At 36.2% G+C, this 22,770-nt stretch overlaps 1 protein-coding gene across 3 annotated transcripts in view; it reads right to left on the reverse strand.

Annotated features, from left to right (window-relative positions):
* Positions 1-1,551: 1,551 nt before the first annotated feature.
* CENPC (centromere protein C) overlaps positions 1,552-22,770 on the reverse strand; it is an 83,434-nt gene continuing 62,215 nt past the window's right edge. The window contains exons 13-19 of one of the 3 annotated variants that reach the window (XM_055342565.1): positions 18,966-19,025; positions 15,127-15,231; positions 14,198-14,326; positions 12,208-12,303; positions 8,723-8,877; positions 3,064-3,154; positions 1,552-1,753 (exon numbers count right to left, since the gene is read on the reverse strand). In XM_055342565.1, the coding sequence (XP_055198540.1) occupies positions 1,683-1,753; positions 3,064-3,154; positions 8,723-8,877; positions 12,208-12,303; positions 14,198-14,326; positions 15,127-15,231; positions 18,966-19,025 (707 nt within the window). In that variant the 3' untranslated portion in view covers positions 1,552-1,682. Of the gene's footprint in view, positions 1,754-3,063; positions 3,155-8,722; positions 8,878-11,920; positions 12,135-12,207; positions 12,304-14,197; positions 14,327-15,126; positions 15,232-18,965; positions 19,026-22,770 lie in introns of those variants that run through there. The other 2 variants (XM_055342571.1, XR_008666791.1) reach the window with 2 other exon arrangements.

The following is a 22,770-nucleotide window of genomic DNA, read 5'->3' on the forward strand; positions in this document are numbered from 1 at the left end:
AAACAGAATAGAGTGAAAGGAAGCCAAAAATGAGTAATATACCCATAAAATATAAGAAATGGAAGTTAAAAAAAAGACCAAAATCAAAGAGTTGATAAAACGAGAACTACATGAAAAGGGAAAAAAGAAAAAAAAGAAATGGAAAATTTTAAACTGAAAGACAAGCAAATCATATTTTCCTTTAGCGCTGGAGTTTTGCAGTTCCCTGAGGTCCATAAACTTGTTCACCCGTTCTTCCAGCTGGTCTTCTGGAGGAAGACCTTGCTATGCTGATTCTCCGGTGTCTTTGCCTGGGTGGAGTTGTACCACCCCTCATCAGGGGGCTGTGCACAGTGTAAGCTCTGGGTGCTCTCTGTGGCCTTTGTTCTGTGCCTTCTGTGCCTCTTTAGGGGACCAAAACAAAAATGGTGCACCCCAGTTTCCAGCCCCAGAGCCAAAAGATCGTAGGCCCCTCTCTTCTGTAAACACTTCCCCTTAGGGACAAATGGCCTTCAGGTCTGTGTGTGCCAAGCTCTGTAGACTCCTATGGTGCACACCACACCAATCCTCCTTGGGGAAGGAGGAGGGTCCCCTCCCCCATCTCTGCACTTTGCAGAGCCTGTACCAGAGAACAGTCTCCAGGTTGTGAGTGCACCCACTCTGCCCCTCCTGGGAGAAGGCAGAGCATTGCTCTACACTGTCCTTTACAGGGCCCCTATGTGGAGAAAGGTCACTTGATTGGGCTGCAGCTCAGAGTTTATAGTGAACCAAGCTAAGTGCTCCCTCCCAGGCACACTGACCATAGCCACTTTCTCCATCCACTCCAATGCTTGCAACTCTACCAGCTTAGGCACCTCCATTCTTTGTGACTCCAGGGATCCTGAGACCACACTATCCCAAGCAGGATTCTGTCCCATTTCATCACCTGAGCACCTTTCAGGCAGGGATGTCTCAGACTGCAGAATTCTTGGGTTCCAATTTTGTGCTCCAGGGCTGTGTCACTTTCCAATAGCCAGCTTAAGGAGGCTCCCTCTCCCCATGTTTATCTTCTGAAATATCACTTCTGATTCACTTCTCCATACCTCCTATCTTGCAGAAAGTGATCACTTTTTTACTTGTAGAGTTCCAGCTATTCCTTTCTTACATCTCACTTTGAATTCATGGGTGTTCAGAATGATTTGATAGTCATCTAGCTAAATTCAAGGGACCAGATGAAATGTTAGCTACTCTTCCACCATCTTGCCTCTTCCTCCCAGTCTGTACTATTTTGTTACAAAGTCCTAGAAAAGTAATACAGATGTACTATTCCTGTAAATCACAATTCTCTATTACTGGGTTATTTTGTTGGGGAGTTAAAAATAACATTCAGAAAAGTTTTTTAAATGAATTAACATATTAATCAAATCTCTTCTAAAAAAGAAATGTCCTATATTTCATTGGGAGAGCAGTGATTCTCATGTTATTAAAATACTATGAGTATGGTCATCACTACAGGCTATGTATATATTTGTAAAAAAAAAATCAGAAGACACATGGGAGTTTGAAATGTTTATCAGATAAAAGGACACAAAACTGAATCAATTTTTTATTTTAAAATATCACAATTAATGTCTCAATTGTACAAACTTTTTTATATGTGTGTATACACACACACACACACACATATATATATACACACATGTATTTAAACTTTGCTTCATCTTTCATCTTTTTATTTGAGTAAAAAGAAGAACACTTTCCTCATTTAGGAGATTTTTGATGTTGTAATAATTACCTACAAGTAAAGCGGTAAGAAAAAAAAAACAAAATTATTTCCATAGAAATCATTCCCTTTTGATTAAATATTTAGGCATCAATAGGGCAGTTATGGTATATAGTACCAATTTTTTTTAAATCAGTTCATCTAACCTAAAGTAAATCTTATTTAATTTCATGAAATAAAAATCCAAGAGTTCACCATCACCTGTGATGAGGATAAGGTTTGAAAGAAATGAAAGTCTTACATCATTCTGATAATGAACGCAAAGATGAATTAGACGAGGATGAAGCAAGAGAAAATTTCTCTCTGACCCAGCTTTATAGGTCTTTAGGTCTTGAAAATTAGGTCTCTGAAACTGTGTGGATTCCCCTAAACCAGACATATGCGCATAAAGTATTAAAATTAAACTGTTAAGTAAAATTGAATCTCAAAGCTTAAAAAGAGCAAATGCTTCTCTTATTTAGGTAATAAATAAGAGCAAAAGTGAAATACAGAACAGCTACACAGAAGGCAGGTTTATAGCACTGAGCACTGTGACACACCCTGACTTTTTATATTAGAAACTGATACATATTTTTTAATAAATTTATTTTTTATTGGTGTTCAATTTGCCAAAATATAGGATAACACCCAGTGCTCATCCCATCAAGTGCCTCCCTCAGCGCCTGTCACCCAGTCACCCCCACCCCCCGCCCACCTCTCTTTCCACCACCCCTAGTTCGAGAAACTGATACATATTAACTGAGTTATAATAAGTATAATATGTTCACAAGAGTGCAGGTACATATTAAGGACTATATAAACACTACTATTATTATAGTGTCCTTTCATTAGAATGTAAGTAAGCTCAATGAGGGCAGGGATTTCTTCCCCCGTTTTGGTCACTCATGTATCCTATACTCTTAGAGCAGTGTGTGACAGACACTCAAACACCTTTGTTGAATGATGAATAAATAAATGAACAAATTAAAAAATCCTCTTTCCAGAGACATGCTCTTCAATGGCTAATGAAGCACACTATTCTGTATGTTTAAAATAATCTACTAAAAATTGTTTGACTACATAATGTCTTAGAGATAATAAAGCAGAAATAATTTTCCTCCTACCTTGGACACAGCTAAATATTTTTATATTTTTCAAGAAGCAACTCTTGTTCAATTTACATGTACCCAAATACTAACATACTTACCTAATGATAAAATATGTACTGGCATGAGTCAAATGATGTTTCATTTTGACTACTGTGGCTTCCAGCTACATGGTACTCATGAGCAACTATATAAATATTTTAGCTATATGAAAGAAAATGTCTTTATTTTTCTTACCTGAAGGAACATAGAATGAATCCCCAGCTGTTATTATATAAGATGTTTCATGCAAGGTACATAAAAGGTCACCAAAGTTAACATAAAAAACCTGTAAAATTAAAAATTAAAATCTCATTTCAAATTGAACCGCCAAAACACACTACAATGAAGCTTATAGGAAATGTGGTAAGCAGAATAACAGCCCTCCAAAGATGTCTATGCTCTAATCTCCAGAACTTGTTCCGTTACATGGCAAAAGGGACTTTGAGATTGAGAAATAGGTTGGTCTGGATTAACTAGTCTGGCCTATTCTAATCACACAAACCCTTAAAACTGGAGAATTTCTCTTGGAAGCAGAAGAGAGATGAGGCAGAGGAAAAGCCAGAGACATTTAAAGTATGAAAAGGACACACTGTTGCTGTTGCCGGCACTGAAGATAAGAGGGCCATGAGCCAAGAAATACAGACTATTTCTAGAAGCTAAGAATGATACTCTAGCCAACAGCCAACAAGGAAATGGGAGCCTAAGTCCTACAATATGGAACTGAATTCTGTCAACAACCCAAATAAACCTGAAAGCAGAAGAGTCTCCAGAGAATACAGAGCTCCCAACATCTTGATTCCAGTCTTGTGATACTCTAAACAGAATACTCAGCCAAGATAATCAGGATTCTAATCAATAGAACTATGAGATAATAAATAAATGGATATTGTTTTCAGTCACTGAATTTATAGCAATTTGTTAAAACAGCAACAGAAAACTAATCCAGGAAGAAATTGCTTTTGTTCTTATTATTTACCAGCTTATGAAAATTCAGTACTATAAATAATATCACTTAGCTATTCTCCAAAAATAGTTAGGTTTTATATACACCTCTTTAAAAGGTTACATACTTAGGACATGTAATTCAATCTGAAAGACCAGAGAGAACAAAAAGCAAAACTAATAAATGATATATTTAAACAAGCATCAACATTAAGAAAGTAAAAGAGGATAATCTAACTCTCAACCATAAAGGCTTCCATATTCATATTCATGGCAAATTTTACATTTTATACATAGGTAGCATCCTGGTAATGATCTGGTTTTGAGCAACTAAAAAACTAAAGCCTTCAAACATTCAAATTCAAATTTTGAGATTCAGCCATCAAGAATATTTTGCCTCAGAGAATTACTCCCCCTTTTTTTTCTTTCTTAACACTTTGTAAATTGAGCCTAAAATACCAGGAAAATAGCAGATAACACTTATATAGCACTTACTCTTTGCCAGCCAGGATTCTGAACATTTAATTCGCATTTACTTAATATATGTAAGTAGAAACAGGTACTATTTTAATAGCTTTATACAATGAAGAAAATGAGGCAACAGAGAGGTGTAATTTTCCAAAATTCACAATGTAAATGGCAGAAATGAGATTTGAACTCAGACACTTTGATTCCAGAATTCATGCTCTTAACCACTATGATATGCTAACTCCCTAAATAGGAAAAAAGCCCTCAGATGATTCCAAAGATACTCTGTAATTTAACAAAACAAAAAATATTACATCTAAAAAATTTTTGCCTCAATTTAAAAGACAAAAAGGTAACAAACCCAGGAAGGAAAGCATGTATTTCTAATGTTTTTTTTTTTTTTGTTTAAAAGTTTTTGTCTATTCAATTTAGCTAAGTATACCTCTCTCCACTTCTGCAAACATTTTAGTAGGAAGGCTTCGGATATACAAAAAAATAGAATGATGAATTCCCATGAATATCTAATACCAACAATCTTCCCTGTTCCATCTCTTTACTTCCCCCATTCCGTATTACTTTGCAAATATATACCCCAGCATCATAAATCATCCGTAAATATTTCAGTGTGTACTAAAAAAAAATCAAGGTGTTTTTTAATTTTAGTTTTTTTAATTTTAATTTTTTTTAGTAATTTCCATACTCTGTATGTGGCTTGAACCCACACCCCAAGATCAAGAATCACATGCTCTACCAACAGAACCAGTCAGGCACCCCACCCCTCAAGGTCCTTTTTAAAAACATGACAACAGTGTTATCACACTTAAACATAAATGAATATTTAATATCAACTACCCAGTCAGTACTAAAATTTCCAATTGTCTCTTAAATGTATTTTTAAGAGTTCGTCCTCTTAAATTGCTTAATCTATAGTGGATCTCAATTTGGGGGTAATATCTCAATTTCAGGAGGTAAGAGGCAATGTCTGGGGACATTTCTCATTCTTAAAACTAGAGGAGAACTACTAGAATCTAGTTGGTAGAGGCCAGGGATGCTACAAACATCTCACAATGCACAGGAAGCCCCTCTACAACATGGCGTTATTCAGTCTAAAATGTCAATAAGTGCCATGGTTGAGAAACATTGATCTAGAGGTTCTACTTGGTTCTTTTTTTATTCCCTTCAACTTATTTATTCAAGAAATCAAGCAGCAAAGTTTGCTGTAAAAATCTTTGCACAACTGAATTTTGCTGATTACAACCCCAGGGTGTCATCTGAAAGGTCATCGATTCTTTATTTCCTATAAATTGGTAGTTAGATATTAGAGTCTTTACCAAATTCCGATATTTTTGTTTTTGTTTTAGGGGGTTTTTTTCTGGTTTGTTTTTTGTTTGTGTGCTTTGCTTTCCTTTAAGGAGATGGAAGAGGCAAGACTACTTCATAAACAGTATTGTATTCTTCCATCAAGAGGCACATAATGAAGGTCTGGTTGTCTTCTTTTTAGATGTTAGCAGACACTGATGCTTAATGCCTACATAGATCCAACAATTTATCAGGAATTGCAAAATGGTGATATTATATTCTAACATTCCTTTTTCATTTATTAATTGGAATGTTTCTTTTTTTTTTTTTTAAGATTTTACTTATTTATTCATGACAGAGAGAGAGAGAGGCAGAAACACAGGCAGAGGGAGAAGCAGGCACCATGCAGGGAGCCTGATGTGGGACCTGAACCGGGGTTTCCAGGATCACACCCCGCGTGGCGCTAAACCGCTGGGCCACCGGGGCTGACCTAATTGGAATATTTCTAACAAGAACAAAGTTCACCTCATTTTTATTTGGTTATATAAAGTACAGTCTACAGGAAAATGGTAGAATAAATATTTGATTATATTTCCCTTTATTTACCATATTCATTGTCAAAATGAGTTAGCCTCCTAGAATTCTCTAAAAGTGGTGAATTAGTTTTTCTTTTTGTAGTAGTCTTCAAATTCATATATTTAGATATTATGGATATGTAGCAATCCACAAGTTATTTTTATTGATTCCAAGTTTTCACATCTTTGTCCAGTGAGAGCATCTTCAAGTTGGATCCTGAGACTCTATGACCCAATTCTAATGGTCTTTGATAAGTCTGCTAGCAGTCATGATAAAAACATTTCAAGCTCAGGGGCACCTGGGGAGCCCAGTCAAGTAGGCCTCTGACTCTTTGGGTTTCAGCTCAGGTCACAATCTCAGGTTAATGGGATTAAGCCCTGCGTCATGCTCCACACTCAGCACAGAGCCTGCTTGAGACTCTCTCTCTCCCTCTGCCCTTCCTCCCCCCCTAAGTTCTCTAAAATAAAAAAATAAATCTTAAAAAAAAAAAAAAAATCGAGCTCAGCTCCAGGCTTGCATTTAGTTCTCTAAGGAACTCTGGTTCCTTTAAGTGTTTTTGCTCTCACTTTTTTGTTTTTTAGTTCTGGTACATTTACTGTCTAATTTTTCAAATACCTCCACCACTTTCCTTATTTGTGTTTTTTCCTTTCTTCTCCTGTTTTTTTTCTGTTCTCCACATCACTACACTTTGATATTTTCCATTTCCTAATCTCTACTTGTCTTTTTGGAGAGCTCCACAACCAACTTCCATAGTTATTAATCTGTTATTCTTCTGTGGTGATTTTAACAAATCTACTACTGCTATTATCTCTCTCATACACACTCTTTCACACTGAGTTTGAAGGAAAGAGTTAATGGCCTATGCTTGTTCTCCATCTAGTCCCTTTTGTTTCTCAAAAGCATATATTTAAAAATGTGCTTCATGTTTAAAAAGATACCATTATTAAAACAAAACATTTTAATTCTGATTTTCATTATAAAAAGTTAAAAACAATATTTAGAAGAAATAAAAATCAACTATAATCACCTAATAATATGTTATTTTTCTACAGTTCCTTCCATTATCATTTTTAAATTCTAATCAAAACAAAATAGAGAATTCTCTATTTTCTGTAAGTTTTAAATACTTATCTTAAAGGTCTTCTTATATGGCTAGTCTTCAAAAACAATATGCTTAAACTGGTATAAAAATACTTATTACAGTACCTGGAACATCTAAGTGCTATATAACTAGTTATTATCATGTAATGACTTGTCAAAATATAAAATATAACCATTTCTTCCTGCAACACTTTTCGATGGTTTCTAATTTTTGTCAATGTTATAATAAATACCTATATATGTCCAGCTTCCCTAACCTTTATATTATTTTTCTAGGAAAATACTCTGAAATGAGATTCATAGATCAAAGGATACAAATATTCTTCCAATAATTTCTACTAGCTTAGTAAATACAAAATATGTTTGTTTTTAATGCGGATTCCTTTGAATAGTAGCCCGGTTAAATACTTTCAAACATCTACTGTTCAAATTTTCTTTTGTATAATAAAAGCATTACAATTTAATGGGTAACCTGCATTATTTCAATGATATTTCATAATGTTTATCTTACTAATTGTTCCTTAACAATTATGCAGAAGTCATTACTTTGGTTAGTTAAATGTGTTATTTTTACTCTTTTAATAGCACCTGGAGATCTATATCACTTAAGATTGGATTAAAGCATATTTTAAAGTATTTTAAATCCAGACTCTAGATATACTAATGTATTAATGAATTATTCACTGACTTTCATGTGTACCTTCTTTTCTTGCCTCAATTTGCCCTTCTTTGTTAATATAACTCAAGGACCTTGATGTTTTCTTCTTTTCTTTCTTGAGTTTACTTTCATTTTATCAGTAAAATAATTGTTTTGAATGTAAAAATTCCAATAATCCATTATATCACAGGTTCCTGAAATGCTGCTTACTAAAAAAATGTACCTTAGACTCAATATTTTTAAATAGTAAATATTTTTAAAATTTGATTTTCAAATACTGTAATGTACAAGTTTACCATATATATCTCTAACATCAATGGTGTGTATCTCCAATAAGAAAGACGGACTCACCTTAAACCTCATTATAATTTCAGCCAGTAATACTGCCACATATAGTAATACATTATTTAGTACTTATTGAAGTAACTAGTAGCTCCTGGTCCTCAGTTTACTGCTAATCACCTGATTTTGAAGAAGACTTTTAAAACCTCATTATTGCTAAGAGGCATGACCAGTGAAATGAAATTTAGATTTAATTTTCATCAGCTCTAATGATTTATTTGCAAACCTATATTCTACAGTTATTTTAAAAACATTCCTTAAACATGAATTTCAAATCACACTGCTATGCACAGAACAGGTACTTTTAAATAACCACTGGCTGATGGACTCTAAACAGATTTAACAAAAAAATTCTCTATGCACTACAATAGTATCATTTCTGAGAAAACAGCATTTTTAATGCCTCACCAAGTCTAATAAATCAGAGTTATAACAACAGAGAAACAAACTATGGAGAAATACACTCACCAATATATCTGAGCCAACATGCTGCTTTCCCTTTTCTTGATGTGGTCCTAATATCAATTTTCCAGTAGAAAAAAGAGGTGTATCCAGTGTTTTATATACTTTCAACTCATCATGCTCAACAAAAAATTGATATGTATCTCGTGGTCTTAAAAGATCTAAAGGAAAAACACTAGTATAAATATAAAGCAATAGAGTAATATGCTCAATGATATAACATATAAACACATATACAACACAACTATTCCTAGATATAAACCTGCCTTACAAAGACAGAAATGATTAAGGTCATTTACTCGAGCTAGAATGATAGATGTCAAATTTTGTCTGTCTCTCAAGCTATGCAACCAAGCAAGGCACTTCTCTTTCTATGCCTCTGTCTCCTTTTCTATAAAATGGGACAATAGTTCATCCACTTAGAGTTGTGAATATCAAATAAATTAATGTGCATAAAGTATTAATGTCTGGCACAAAATAAGCATTAGGTAGGTCTTAGCTATTAGTAATAATGGCATGCAGAAGAATGAAACTAGACCATTCTCTTACACCATACACACAAAGAGAAACTCAAAATGGATGAAAGATCTAAATGGGAGACAAGAATCCATCAAAATCCTAGAGAACACAGGCAACCACCATTCTGAACTTGGGCACAGCAATTTCTTGCAAGATACATCTCTGAAGGCAACGGAAACAAAAGCAAAAAAATGAACTACTGGGACTTAACCAGGATAAAAAGCTTCTGCAAAGCAAAAGAAACAGTCAACAAAACTAAGACAACCTACAGAATGGGAGAAGATATTTGCAAATGACCTATCAGATAAAGGGCTAGTATCCAAGATCTATAGAGAACTTAATCCAACTCAACACCCAAGAAACAAACAATCCAATCATGAAATGGGCCGAAGACATGAACAGAAAGTTCACCAAAGAAGACATACACATGGCCAACAAGCACATGAGAAACAAAGTGCTCCACATCACTTGCCATCAGGGAAATACAAATCAAAAGCATGATGAGATGATGAGATACTACCTCACACCAGTGAGAATGGGGAAAATTAACAAGACATGAAACAACAAATGTTGGAGAGGATGTGGAGAAAGGGGAACCCTCTTGCACTGTTGCTGAATATGCAAACTGGTACAGTTACTTGGAAAACTGTGTGGAGGTTCCTCAAAGAGTTAAAAATAGAACTACCCTACGACCCAGCAACTGCACTGCTGGGGATTTACCCCAAAGATACAGATGCAGTGAAAAGCCGAGACACCTGCACCCCAATGTTCATTAGCCAAACTGTGGAAGGAGCCTCAATGTCCTTCAACAGATGAATGGATAAAGAAAATGTGGTATATACAATGGAATATTCCTCGGCCATTAGAAGCAACAAATATGCACCATTTGCTTTGACATGGATGGAACTGGAGGGTATTATGCTGAGTGAAGTTAAGTCAATCAGAGAAGAACAATCATCATTTGGTTTCACTCATACGAAGAATATAAGAAATAATGAAAGGGACTGTAAGGGAAAGGAGGGGAACTGAGTGGGAAAAATTAGAGAGGGAGACAAACCATGAGAGACTCCTAACTCTGGGAAACAAACAAAGAGATGTGGAAGGGGAGGTAGGTTGGAAGGGTTGGGGTAACTGGGTGACAGGCACTGAGGAGGATACTTCATGGGATGAGCACTGGGTGTAATACTATTATGTTGGCAAATAGAATTTAAATTAAAAAATTATTAAAAATAATAATGGCAGTATTATTATTTCCATTTTAGCTCAGAAAACAAAATTAGCTACAAAACAAGAATTCCTCATCTTTAAACAGTTTAACATAGCCTACAATTAAGACATGTATCATCATGATAATATTTTGTGCTTGCTTGACTGATTATTAAATAGCAAGATTATTTTTTAAAGATTTTCTTTATTTGACAGAGAGATAGCATGCACACATACAAGCAAGGGGCACGGCAGTGGGAGAGGGAGAAGTAGACTCTCCCCGGAGCAGGGAGCCCAAAATGGGGCTCAATCCCAGGATGCTGGGATCATGACCTGAGCTGAAGGCAGGTGCCTAACCCACTGACCCACCCAGACACCCCTAAATAGCAAGATTTTTATCAAGTTAAGCAAGAGTTCTTACTGTTGCTTACCAATCACTATCTCAATTTTGAATTTCCCTTTTACACCTCTCCAAATACAGAGTTAAAACATTCTTCTACAATCAACTTCTGTTTCCTTGGATATCTGGGAATGTTAGTAATCTCACAGATTACAGGATATAGAAAATACATAGACTCAAGAAACAGATAAAAAGTTGTGAACTCCTGGCCACACTCACAACTTTTCTAACTTGATACAATGTTTTTAGTTAAGAGCTAAGCAAAATTTTCTGTACTTCTACATCTGTTGCCAAATAAACAATCTGATCATAAAAATAACTTTACTACTTAAGATGACAAATGGAACCTATTTCAGAGCCAAAATTTTAAGTCAGAATACCATTACTGCCTCTGTAGTTTTGACCTATTTGTCATCTGACTTAACATACATAGTCCTCAGAACTCATTGGTATGGTCAAAACAGCTAAAACATTTAAATACTTCCTGTATGTAAATAGTGGCTGTTGGTAAACAGCTGTGTGTCCCCCTACTTGCCCTTACCACATTACAGCCCATCCTTTGGAACCAATCAATCATGGTCTTGGAGACAATGTATTTTTAATGCCTATTAGATAAAACTCTAGGACCCTGTGCTGGCCTTAACGTTAAGCCTGGCATTTGTGTGGAAGGTCAATGCTTTTACTTGTCATTACCCTAAAAGGTCTGATTTCCCAGGTACTATTATTGGCATACCATGGCCCAAAAGGCTGTTTAAACCTGCCCACAATCCCTGCCGGGTCTCACAGTAAGGGTATGTATTCTGTGATCTACCACCAGCTAAACTGTAATAATTACCCATAAAAAGCCCCTGTCCCAGTGGCTCAGTCGGTTAAGTGTCTACTTTGGGCTCAGGTCATGATCCCAGGGTGCTGGGATCAAGCCCTGCATTGGGCTCTCTGCTCAGCAGGGAATCTGCTTCTCTCTCTCCCTTTGCCTCTCCCCTGGCTTGTGCAGTCGTCGTCCCCCCCCCCCCCATTGCTCACTCACACTCTCTCTCAAATATATAAAATATGGAAGAAGAAAAAAAAAAAAAAAGCACCTGTCCGTATGTGACAGACATCTTGGCCAAAGAAAGCCTGGATTCTACTAGGGAAGGCAACACTCCTGATGATAGCACTTGTATCCCAGATGACAAATGCATTGTGCTTTCTGTCCCCTAGACATTGTTTGCTATCAAAGCTCCTCCAGAGTAGTCCTCACATAGGCTGCTTACTAGAATTAGGTACTTTACTGGACTTTGGGCTCTAAAAGAGCTGAGAAGAAAAAGAAAAAGCCAGCAATTTGTCCTTACTGTTAAATAAGCATTTTCATTATCCTTAATCTTACCCATGGTAATAATCTCTCTTGTTTCTGGGTCCTGGACCCTTGTTGGCTGCAACGGATCTCCCAAAGGTATATTCAGATTTACCATGAATTTCTTCTCTGCAAAAAAAGTATCACTATAATACAAACTACTTACTTAAAATTCTTGTAAATTAAAAAAAAAAAGTCTGGTATGAAACACAGCTACGGACAAGTTGTTTAAAAAAAAAAAAAACCTGCCACAGGCTAACAATCTCTTCCTATTTTCCTATGTATAAATGACCACTCTCTGATAAAAATTTAAAAACCAGAATGATTTAATGAAGAAACATACTAAACTTATTTTCTATAAACCTATTATGACAATTCTTGATATTCTTGCATCATGAAGAATGTTTTGAATATTTTCTTAGAGAGGTTTAAGTATGTAACACACTTCAAATTCATTACACTTTAAATCACACTTCAAATTCATCACACTTTAAAATTCATTAAAATGCCTATTTTAATCAGTTTGAGCAGGAGAGGTGAGCTTCAATGACAGGGAAATTTACTCATGAGGATGTGTTTTAGATTATGCTATTAATAATTTTTTAAAAGAGCAAACTCAGTTTATTTTCAGGATTTGGAAAAAAAGTGGACATTTAAAAGTGAATTCAAAACAAGAGAAAAAACAGAATATTCCAAAACCTATAGGATGCAGCAAAAGCAGATGTTAAGAGTGAAATTTATGCTTATATTAAGAAATAAATTTATGCTTATATTAAGAAATAAAGTTCAAAGAAACAATTTGACATTATACCACAACAAACTACAAAAACACCTGGCTGAAATTTAGAAGAAAAAGGAAATAACAAAAATCAGAAATAAATAAAACAGACCAGATTAATCAATAACATTGAAAGAAATGACCAGTTTTACCATTTGATTTATTTAGCCCAATGCTTGCTTACACAGTAGTGTATTATTTAATATTCACATACTAAATATTTAAAAGCTTACACTCATTTTCCAGCTTTGTCTTATTGTTGATCTTTAGCTTTATATCATTGTGATTGGAAAATATACTTAGTATGATTTCAGTCTTCTTAAATTTGAAATATTTGTTATGTTTCTTTTTATGTAGTTTATCCAGGGGGATTCTTCTTCTATGTGTACTTGAAGAAAATGTGGATTCTATTTTTCTTGGGTGGAATGTTTTACATACACTTTTTTAAAGATTTTGTTTATTCATTCATGAGTGACAGAGAGAGGCAGAGACATAGGCAGAAGGGAGAAGCAGGCTCCCCACAGTGAGCCGGATGCTGAAACTCGATCCCAGACCCCAGGATCACGCCCTGAGCCAAAAGCAGGTGGCTCAACCGCTGAGCCACCCAGACATCTCTCTATATATCTTTTAGAACCATGCATTCTGCAGTATGCTTCAACTTGAAAATGTTCTTTGTTGAAAAAAAGTAACTTTAACTGAGGGTACTCATTTAAAATAAAGCATATCAGAAGGGAGGTAGGTGGGAGGAGGGTGAGTAGTTAAGGGGATTAAGAGTATACTTAATATGATGAGCATCAATGACATTTAGTTTTTTTTTTTTTTTTTTAAAGATTGAACCCATTTATTCATGAGACACAGAGAGAGAGAAAGACAGAGGCAGAGACACAGGCAGAGGGAGAAGCAGGCTCCATGCAGGAAGCCTGATGCGGGATTCTATCCCAGGACTTTGGCATCATACCCTGAGCCAAAGGCAGACGCTCAACCACTGAGCCACCCAGGCATCCCAGTAATGACGTTTAGAATTACTGAATTACTATACTGTACATCTGAAACTAATATAACACTGTGTATTAACTATACTGGAATTAAAATAAAAAATTTAATAAAAAAAATAAAGTGAATGCACCCTAAAGTACGACTTTTAACATTTTTACAAATAAATTTCAAAATTTATAAAGAGCTACTTCTCAGAGCACTATTATTTAAAATAAAATCTAAAAGATATTTTCAGGAATAAGTTCATACTTCTTTCCTCATCATCAAGACAGATCCTTTTCCTATTAGCCATTTTGTTGACTTTTCCAATATTTCCTTTTGACTTTGTTTTACATGATACTGTGTCTGGGGATAGTATTCCACCGATAACAAATCCACCTAAAAGTTAACAACAAAAAAGGTAAAGTATTACACCTGAGAAAGTAGAAATATTGAAACAAAATTTAAATTATTATAGCACATTTCCTTTCAGACTCCAAAGAACATATTACTATTACTACATTCTACAGCTAATAACTCAAACAACACAAATACCAACCAATTCCACTTATATTTCTACTATCCAAATTCTAGATACACTGATGAAACATGATTAGAATGATCTCTGTTGCTTGAAATCAACAGTCAGGTTGAAAAACAACACAAAAGCCAGCAAGGAAATATTTATAATAATCCCCATGTGAGCTTATACAAAAGCCAGCAAGGAAATATTTATAATAAACCCCATGTGAGCTTAGTTTTTTGACTTAAATATATCATAGAAAGGAAATATCTTTCTTGCCCACTGTCTATATTTCTGTAGATAAATATGATGAGAAAATGGGGTGAGAATAGTAAAGGGGAATACTTAACCTTTGCCAGTTACTAATTTTCTTACATTCTGATCTAATGACTTATTTTGTGCAATTAACCTTGTTCAACAGTATGGAATAACACTCTATAAAGCCACACACTCACCTCAAATTGCTACCAAAGAGAGAAAAAGAGAAGCATCTCTAAAGTAATCAGAGCAATCTGTACTTGAATTTATTCTGGCCTCATTTCTGGAGGATAATGATAAAATGAGGTAATTTATATAAATATGTAAGACAGTGCTTTGTATGTAATATACATAAACTATAGCATCCTCAATATTATTTTTTACTATCAGATATTAAAGTGTAAATTGGAATTCTCACCTGATGGCCTTCCATGATAATCTATTCGTTCTCCCCGCCAATATTCCAAAGGTTTCAATCGTGTTCTCTTGGTCCTGCGAACATTTGGTGTGTTGGAAGGCAATACTGTAAAAAGATGACACAAAATTGTACACATATACACGTTTAACTGAATGTTACTCTAGTGGAAAGACTGATACTACCCTCTAGAACACTAATGCTTCTAGACAAAACAGTAGAAAAACAAAATTTTACAATGTATTTGTTCTAAGAGTTAAAGAAATACCAATCAAAAAACAAGCTGCTAGATTCACAGATTAAAAAACTTGGTAATACCCAAGGTGAATGATGTTAAAGGTACACAGAAATTCATATATATTCTAAGTAGAAAAGTAAACTGACATAAGATAATTTAGCAATAACTTGATTAAGAATTTAATATATAAGGCAGCCCGGGTGGTTAACACTTAGCGCCGCCTCCAGCCCAGGGCCTGATCCCGGAGTCCCGGGATGGAGTCCCACATTTTGTGTTTCTATGGTATCGGTTGTAACTTTTTTCATTTCTAATTTTATTTAATTGAGTTTTCTTGTTGTTTCTTGATGGGTCTGGCTAAAGGTTTTATCAACTTGTTTATCTTTTTTAAAACCAGCTCACGGTTTCATTGATTTTTTTTTTTGTTTTTTTGTTTTTTTTTTAGTCTGTATTTTCAGTGTGATCTTTATTGTTGCTTTCCTAAGATGCTTGATATGATTTTAATATTTTTGAATTTATTGAGACTTGTTTTGTGGCCTAACTTGATCTATTCTGGTGATTGTTTCATGTGTACTTGAATGTGTATTCTGCTGGTTTTAGATGGAATGTTCTGTATAAATCTATTAAATCCAGATGGTCTAATGTGTCATTCAGAGCCACTGTTTCCTTATTGATTTTCCATCTAGATGAAATATTCATTGATGCAAGATGTTGATCTCTATTGCTGTTTTTTTTAAAGGTTTTATTTATTTGAGAGAGTGAGAGTACAAGCAGGGGGAGGGGCAGAGGGAGAGCGAGAGACTCCCTGCTGCGCAGGGAGCCTGACATGGGGCTCAGTCCCAGGACCCTGGGATCATGACCCCAGCCAAAGGCAGACACTTAACCAACTCAGCCACCTAGGTGCCCCTGAAGTCTACTGCTATTTTCTTACTCTCAGTTTCTCCCTTTGTATCTGTTAATATTTACTTTATATATTTAAGTGCTCCTATGTTGGGTGCATTTGTATTTAAAACTGTTATATCCTCTTGTTGAACTGATCCCTCATAATTATGTAATTCCTTTCTCTGTCTCTTGTAGTCTTTATTTTCAAGTTATTTTTGGTTTGATGCAGTTATTGCTACCCTGGCTTTTTTTTTTTTTTTACCTCCATTTGCATGGAGTCTTTTTTGATACCAGCTTCAATTTGTATGTGTCATTAGGTATAAAATGAGTTTATTGTAGACAGCATATTGATGGGTCTTGTTTTTTATCCATGTCTTTTGATCAGAGCATTCAGTCCATTTACATATAAAGCAATTATTGATAGTTATGTACTTACTGCTCTTTTTTTCATTGTTTCTAGTTGTTTTTGTGGCCTCTGTTTTTTTTTTTCATGTGATTTGATGACTTTCTTTAGTGTTATGTTCTTTTTTATTTTTTGTTTCCATTAGAGGTTTTTTATTTATAGTATTAACATGAGGTCCATATAACATTCTATGTATATAGAAGTCTATATTAAGTTGATGGTTAAGTTCCAGTACATTTAAAAAGCACTACATTTTTGCTTCCCTTCCATGTTTATATGTATGATGTAAAATTTTGCATTTTTATTTTGTGATGATTCACATCCTTGAGTAATAATCCCCTCCTCCCCTAAGATGTATGTGGGAACTATGACTTTCTTCTCATCTGCAGAATACGGCAATAATGACAGAGAATCAGTCCTATGATCACATGATGATTATATATATATATGGCAATATATGATATTATACATATAAGACACCATCTAGCTGAAGCAGAGAGAATTTTTCCTTGTGGACTCTGAAGAGTCAAGGTGATGGAAGAGGTCATATAGCAAGGAACTGCAGGTAGCTTTTAGAAGATGATGGCCTATGGCTGAAAGCCATCAAGAAAACAGGTACCTTAGTCCCGCAATTGCAAGGAATTGAATTCTAACATCCATATCAGCTTGGAATACAATCTCACACCTCAGATGAGACCACAGCCCATGCTGACACTTGATTGAAGCCTGTGATATTCCTGAACAGAGGACCCAGCTAATGTGTGCCTGGGCTTCTGACCCACAGAAAATATGGATGATAAAGAAATATATGTTGTCTAAACCAATGAACTGTGGTAATTTAGTACACAGCAACAGAAAACAAATACACACTATTTAAATTTAACCAATATATTACAAGAATTATTCCTCACCACTGTTTCCTCTATCTGGACTCAGTTTTGATTTATATACTTGGTTAGAAAACCTCACATAAGTATTCTACGCGGAGGATATAGAGTCCACTGAATCTCTGCATTTTCTGCAAAATAAACTCACTAATTGGAAAGGAAAGTATCTCGGCTAGGTATACGATTATTGAATTGTACCACATTTCTTAAAAAGGCTATGGATGTCATTTTATCCTTCCAATTTTACATGGAATAACAGTGCTAGTCATTAAAGTTGTGCATGCAAACCATCCTTAATCTAGGGAAGTTTTCTTTAACATACCTCTTTTAACTCTTTTCTCTCCTCCACCTATTTCTCTTTTCTGGCAATCCTATTACTTGCAAGTTTTCTCAGCTGCCTACTTATTATTTCCATGGTAAACCTTTTTCCCCATTATGATTTCCAACTTTTTGTATTTTGTCTCTGAGGAATTTCTTCCATATCAACACCAGTTACTAATTCAGCTCTAAATAACAGTGATTACCTTTACATTCACTTCATCTACTTTTTAAATCAAAAGAATAGGATTTTCAGTACCAGAAAGTTTTCTATGCTGTAACTGAAATGATCTCTGAAATGATCATCTTTCTTTTATTATTAAAATTGTTAAGAACCTACTGCAAAAATTCTAGCTTACCAGCAGTTGCCTACTGTTTTTAGGCATAAGGCTTGCTTTTCCTCTCTTTAGTTGCTAAAACCCCTGCTCAGGAACATTTTTATTTGTCTGCTCACTCCTGACTAGTTATCATTCCCCTCCAAGAAAGCATTAAGTACTAAAAGTCAGAATGGTCTTTCTTCATATGGGCCCACAAAATACTGATAAGATGTGAGTTTTTGGTTAAAGCCATTTGAGGAGCTTCTCTTCTAGTGGTTCTCTTCAGGTACAAGTGCAGGAGCATTCACAACCTCAGGAATTGAGAGAAACATAAAAGGTCACTCCAATCCCACAAAGTTGAGAGGTGCCATGAATCATGACTGGCAGCTTTCTCATTGGGAACCACAGAATTTTAATTCTCCATGGCCTCTCCATGGGTTCCCAAGCTCCCATCTTTGCCTACTTATTCCAGCTACTGCTTTGTTTATAAGTAAACTGGATAAAAGCAGGAGTTTTCAGGGATATCATCTGCTTAGCAGTTATAATTTTATAGAATTCTCCACCCTAGCTTCTTAGCCTAGGTGAAATCATGCTCCTTAATACAGGAGTGAGAGGAACACAGGCTTTATAAATGAACAACAAAGAACATCACTGGCCTGTGATGACTTATGAAAGTCATGAAAACGAAATAAATAGTTTTATCTGTCAATCCAAACACATCCCCCCGCTTGAGAAAAATCAAGTCCTATTTAGTACAGAGGTTTTATAATATGAAGATATTAAAAGACAAACAGTCTTACCTAACTTGTGATGTATTTTATGTTCTGATATTATAGGAGGCAGTTTTAAACTTGAGTCACCTGCAAAATACAAATGATATATCATGGGCAAGGCTGCTAATTCCATCTTGAATTAAAGTGTGTTAGTTGGTCAATTTCAATATACGTACTTTAATTAAATTTAACCTGACAATACATGTTATTACTTCTTTTACTTTTTACTGCTGAGGAATAAAGGCTAATGAAAAACAGTGTAACATTTCTCTAGATTTTGCTACCATGTCCGTGTGCATGTCGAAAGAACCTAACACTTAAAAATAACAAAAAATAAGCAGGTTTTTCTGGATTTCAGGTGAAATAAGTCACTTGATACACGAAAATGTAGGGTGTAATAATGAATAGACATGCTAATAATGTAATATATGATCTTTCAAGTTCTAAAATAGTACAAGTATGCTAAATTTAGCAGTGTGTCAATTAGGCCAGAGTTTTCAACTTTAGTATTGTAAATAGCACCTAAAGATAGCTGCCATTGGGATGCCTGGGTGGCTCAGCGGTTGAGCGTCTGCCTTTGGCTCAGAGCATGTGATCCCAGAGTGCTGGGATCAAGTCCCACATCGGGCTCCCTGAATGGAGTCTGCTTCTCCCTCTGCCTTTGTCTCTGCCTCTCTCTCTCTCTCTCTCTCTCTGTTTCTCCTGAATGAATAAATTCTTAAAAAAGATAGCTACCATTAATTCTTTCTATCCCTATGCACAAATGTTATCATGAAACAGTCTAGTCTCCTTTCCTTTGCATCTCTGATCTGAATGACTTGCTTGACTAACAAAACACAGCAGAAATGACATTCTGGGACTTCAAAGGCTAAGTCCTAAAAAGATATGCAGGTACCACCTGGGTCTCTTGGAATTTCACTCTGGAGAAAGATAGACATCATATATGAAGACCATCCCAAAATTGCCATACTGTGAAGAAACCCAAACTAACCACAGGAGAAGGCCATGTGGAGAAAAAGATATAGTTGGTCAGCCCTCAACTGTTCCAGCCACCCCAGCTAAGTGCTAAATATGTAAGTAAAAAAGTCACCCTGGACTTCCAACCCAGTTGAGATTTCAAATGACTCCAGCCTCAGTAGCCTGCATTTAACTATAAATGAATGAGAGAGCCCAAGTGAGAACTGCCCAACTAAGCTACGTCAATCCCATAGAACAATAAAAGATAAATCAAGCTACTAAGTTCTGGGATCACATGCTCTGAGCCACATGTCACTGGAACACTTAATGTCTATGAATGACCTAAAATTTCTAATACAATTTTACATGTAATATCCATTTCCAAAAAGTAAGTCAAAGCTTTCGTTGTATTTTTAAATGAGTCTGTGATAGCAAAAGACTATTTAAAATTATTGAACTGGGGCACCTGGTTGACTGGTTCAGTCAGTTAAGCAACTAACTCTTGATTTCAGTTCAGGTCATGATCTCTAGGTCATAAGCTCAAGCCCCACGTTGGGCTCCATGCTAAGCATGGAGCCTGCTTAAGATTTTCTCTTTCTCTCTTCCTCTGCCCCTCCCCACCCCACTCGTGTATACACACACACTCTCTAAAAAAAAAAAAAAAAATTAAATGGCTGAATTAGATACTTTATAAAATTGCTGGGTAAGAAGAAACTTGAGCGATCATAAAATCCAATTTCCCTATCCAGAACAGGCAAATCTTACATAGATCTATAGAAATTAAAAGTAGATTACTGGATGCCATAGGCACACAAGGTATGAGAGGGAGGGAATAAAAGATGCCTGCTGAAGATAAAGAATATGGGGTTTCTTCTGGGGATAATAAAAATGTTCTAAAATTTATTGCGGTGATGGTTACACACCATTGAATTATATACCATAAATGGGTAAATTTTATGGTATCCGGATATCTCAACATATATCTCAAAAAAACTGTTACAAAAAAAAAAAATCTGGGGAAATAGGAAGATGGCAGGAGTGGGGGTCCTCAACTCACGTGCCCCCACCAACTCACCTAGATAACTTTCAAACCAGCCTGAACACCTACGAATTCAACCTGAGATTTAAAGAGAGAACACCAGGAACACTACAGAGAGGGGTTTTCGCTTCTAACAAGAAGCCACAGCCCCGGGAGCACGATGCCAGCAGCACAGGCCCTGGATCCCAGGGCACCGGGGGGACACAGCCAGGATCCTGTGCTCCGGACAGGCAAAGGCGGGGAGGGCCCAGGACAGCGAAGACGCTCCTGTTGCCGGGCACCCCAAGCTGTGCAGGTCAGCGCCCTCCGCATTGACCCAGGAGCACCCAGGCCAGTGTGGACTGGGAGACTGTGGTAGTTACTAGGGGAGCTGACTCCAGGGCTGGGGACCTGGCCCCCACCAGTGGTGGTGTTCCTCCTGGTGTCACCCTGTGTCTGGGGGGGGGGGAGGGGGGCACCAGGGAACAGGGGACTCACGGGGTAAACAGCTCCCACTGAACCCAGCACCAGGCGGGTAGAGGGGAGCAGCTCCCCCAGGTGCACACACCTGAGAACCAGTACAGCAGCCCCTCCCCCAGAAGACCAGCTGGAAGGACAGGGGAAGAGCAAGTTCTGGACTGAGCAGTGCGGGAAAGCTCCAGGGGAAGTCGACAGATTTACAGTATATAGAACCAGAGGGTACCCCTCCTATTTTTCTCCTCTTCCTTTTTCAAGTACAACTCGTTTTTGTGTCAGTCTGTAAATTTCCTTTTTTTTCCCCACCTTAACTACAATAGTTTAGCAACTCTTCATTTTTAAGATTCTGCCTTTCATATTTCTACAATTACAGGTCCTAGATATATTTTCCACTTCTAGATTCCCTTCAACATACTCAACTTAATTTTGGGAGACAGACAAGATATGTTTTGTTTTGTTTTTTTGTTTTCTCTGCCTCATTTTGCTCTACAATGGTGGAAGTTAATACCTTCTAAAACATGACCAGCACGCACCCAGAACCAAGTGGTGTACCGTGCTGGTTCATTCTGTAACATTCCTCATTCCCATTCTGCCCCCGTTTTATCTCATTTGTTTTGTTGGTCAAAGTGGGGGCCCTCTACAAGTATTTCTGGTTTATATGAATTTGGAACTGAGCATCTTCTAACATACAGAACTTAATATATTCAGACATAAGAGGATTACTCTCTAGAACCCCTCAGGTAGACTACATTCTCCCTCCACTACAACTTCGTCACCACCACCATCTCCCAGTCCCTCCCCCTTTTTTTCTTCTTTTTTTTTCCTCCTTTGCTTTTCTTTTTTTTCCTCTTCTTTACGATTCCTGGCCTTTTATTTTTTACTGCTTTGTTTTAAAATTTGTTTTTCACTTTAGTGGTCCTTTTGTTTTATGTCGTTCTGATCTTTGTTTTCAATTTCTGGTCTCTAACCTCAGCAGAATCATCTAGGGTGAAATTTACTTAGGTCGTGGCCAATAATCGTGACTCAGCCCACTCATACAGCCACTCTACACTGAGCAAAATGACTAAAAAGAACTCACCACAAAAGAAAGAATCAGAAACAGTACTCTCCCACAGAGTTACAGAATTTGGATTACAATTCAATGTCAGCGAATTCAGAAGCATAATTATAAACCTACTGGTAGTCTGGAAAAAAGCATAAAGGAATCAAGAGACTTCATGACTGCAGAATTTAGATCTAATCAGGCCAAAATTAAAAATCAATTAAATGAGATGCAATCCAAACTGGAGGTCCTAACGATGAGGGTTACTGAGGTAGAAGAAAGAGTGAGTGACACAGAAGACAAGTTGATGGCAAGGAAGGAAGCTGAAGAAAAAAGAG

Source organism: Nyctereutes procyonoides, unplaced genomic scaffold (genome assembly GCF_905146905.1).
Source record: "Nyctereutes procyonoides isolate TBG_1078 unplaced genomic scaffold, NYPRO_anot_genome, whole genome shotgun sequence".
Classification (NCBI taxonomy): domain Eukaryota; kingdom Metazoa; phylum Chordata; class Mammalia; order Carnivora; family Canidae; genus Nyctereutes; species Nyctereutes procyonoides.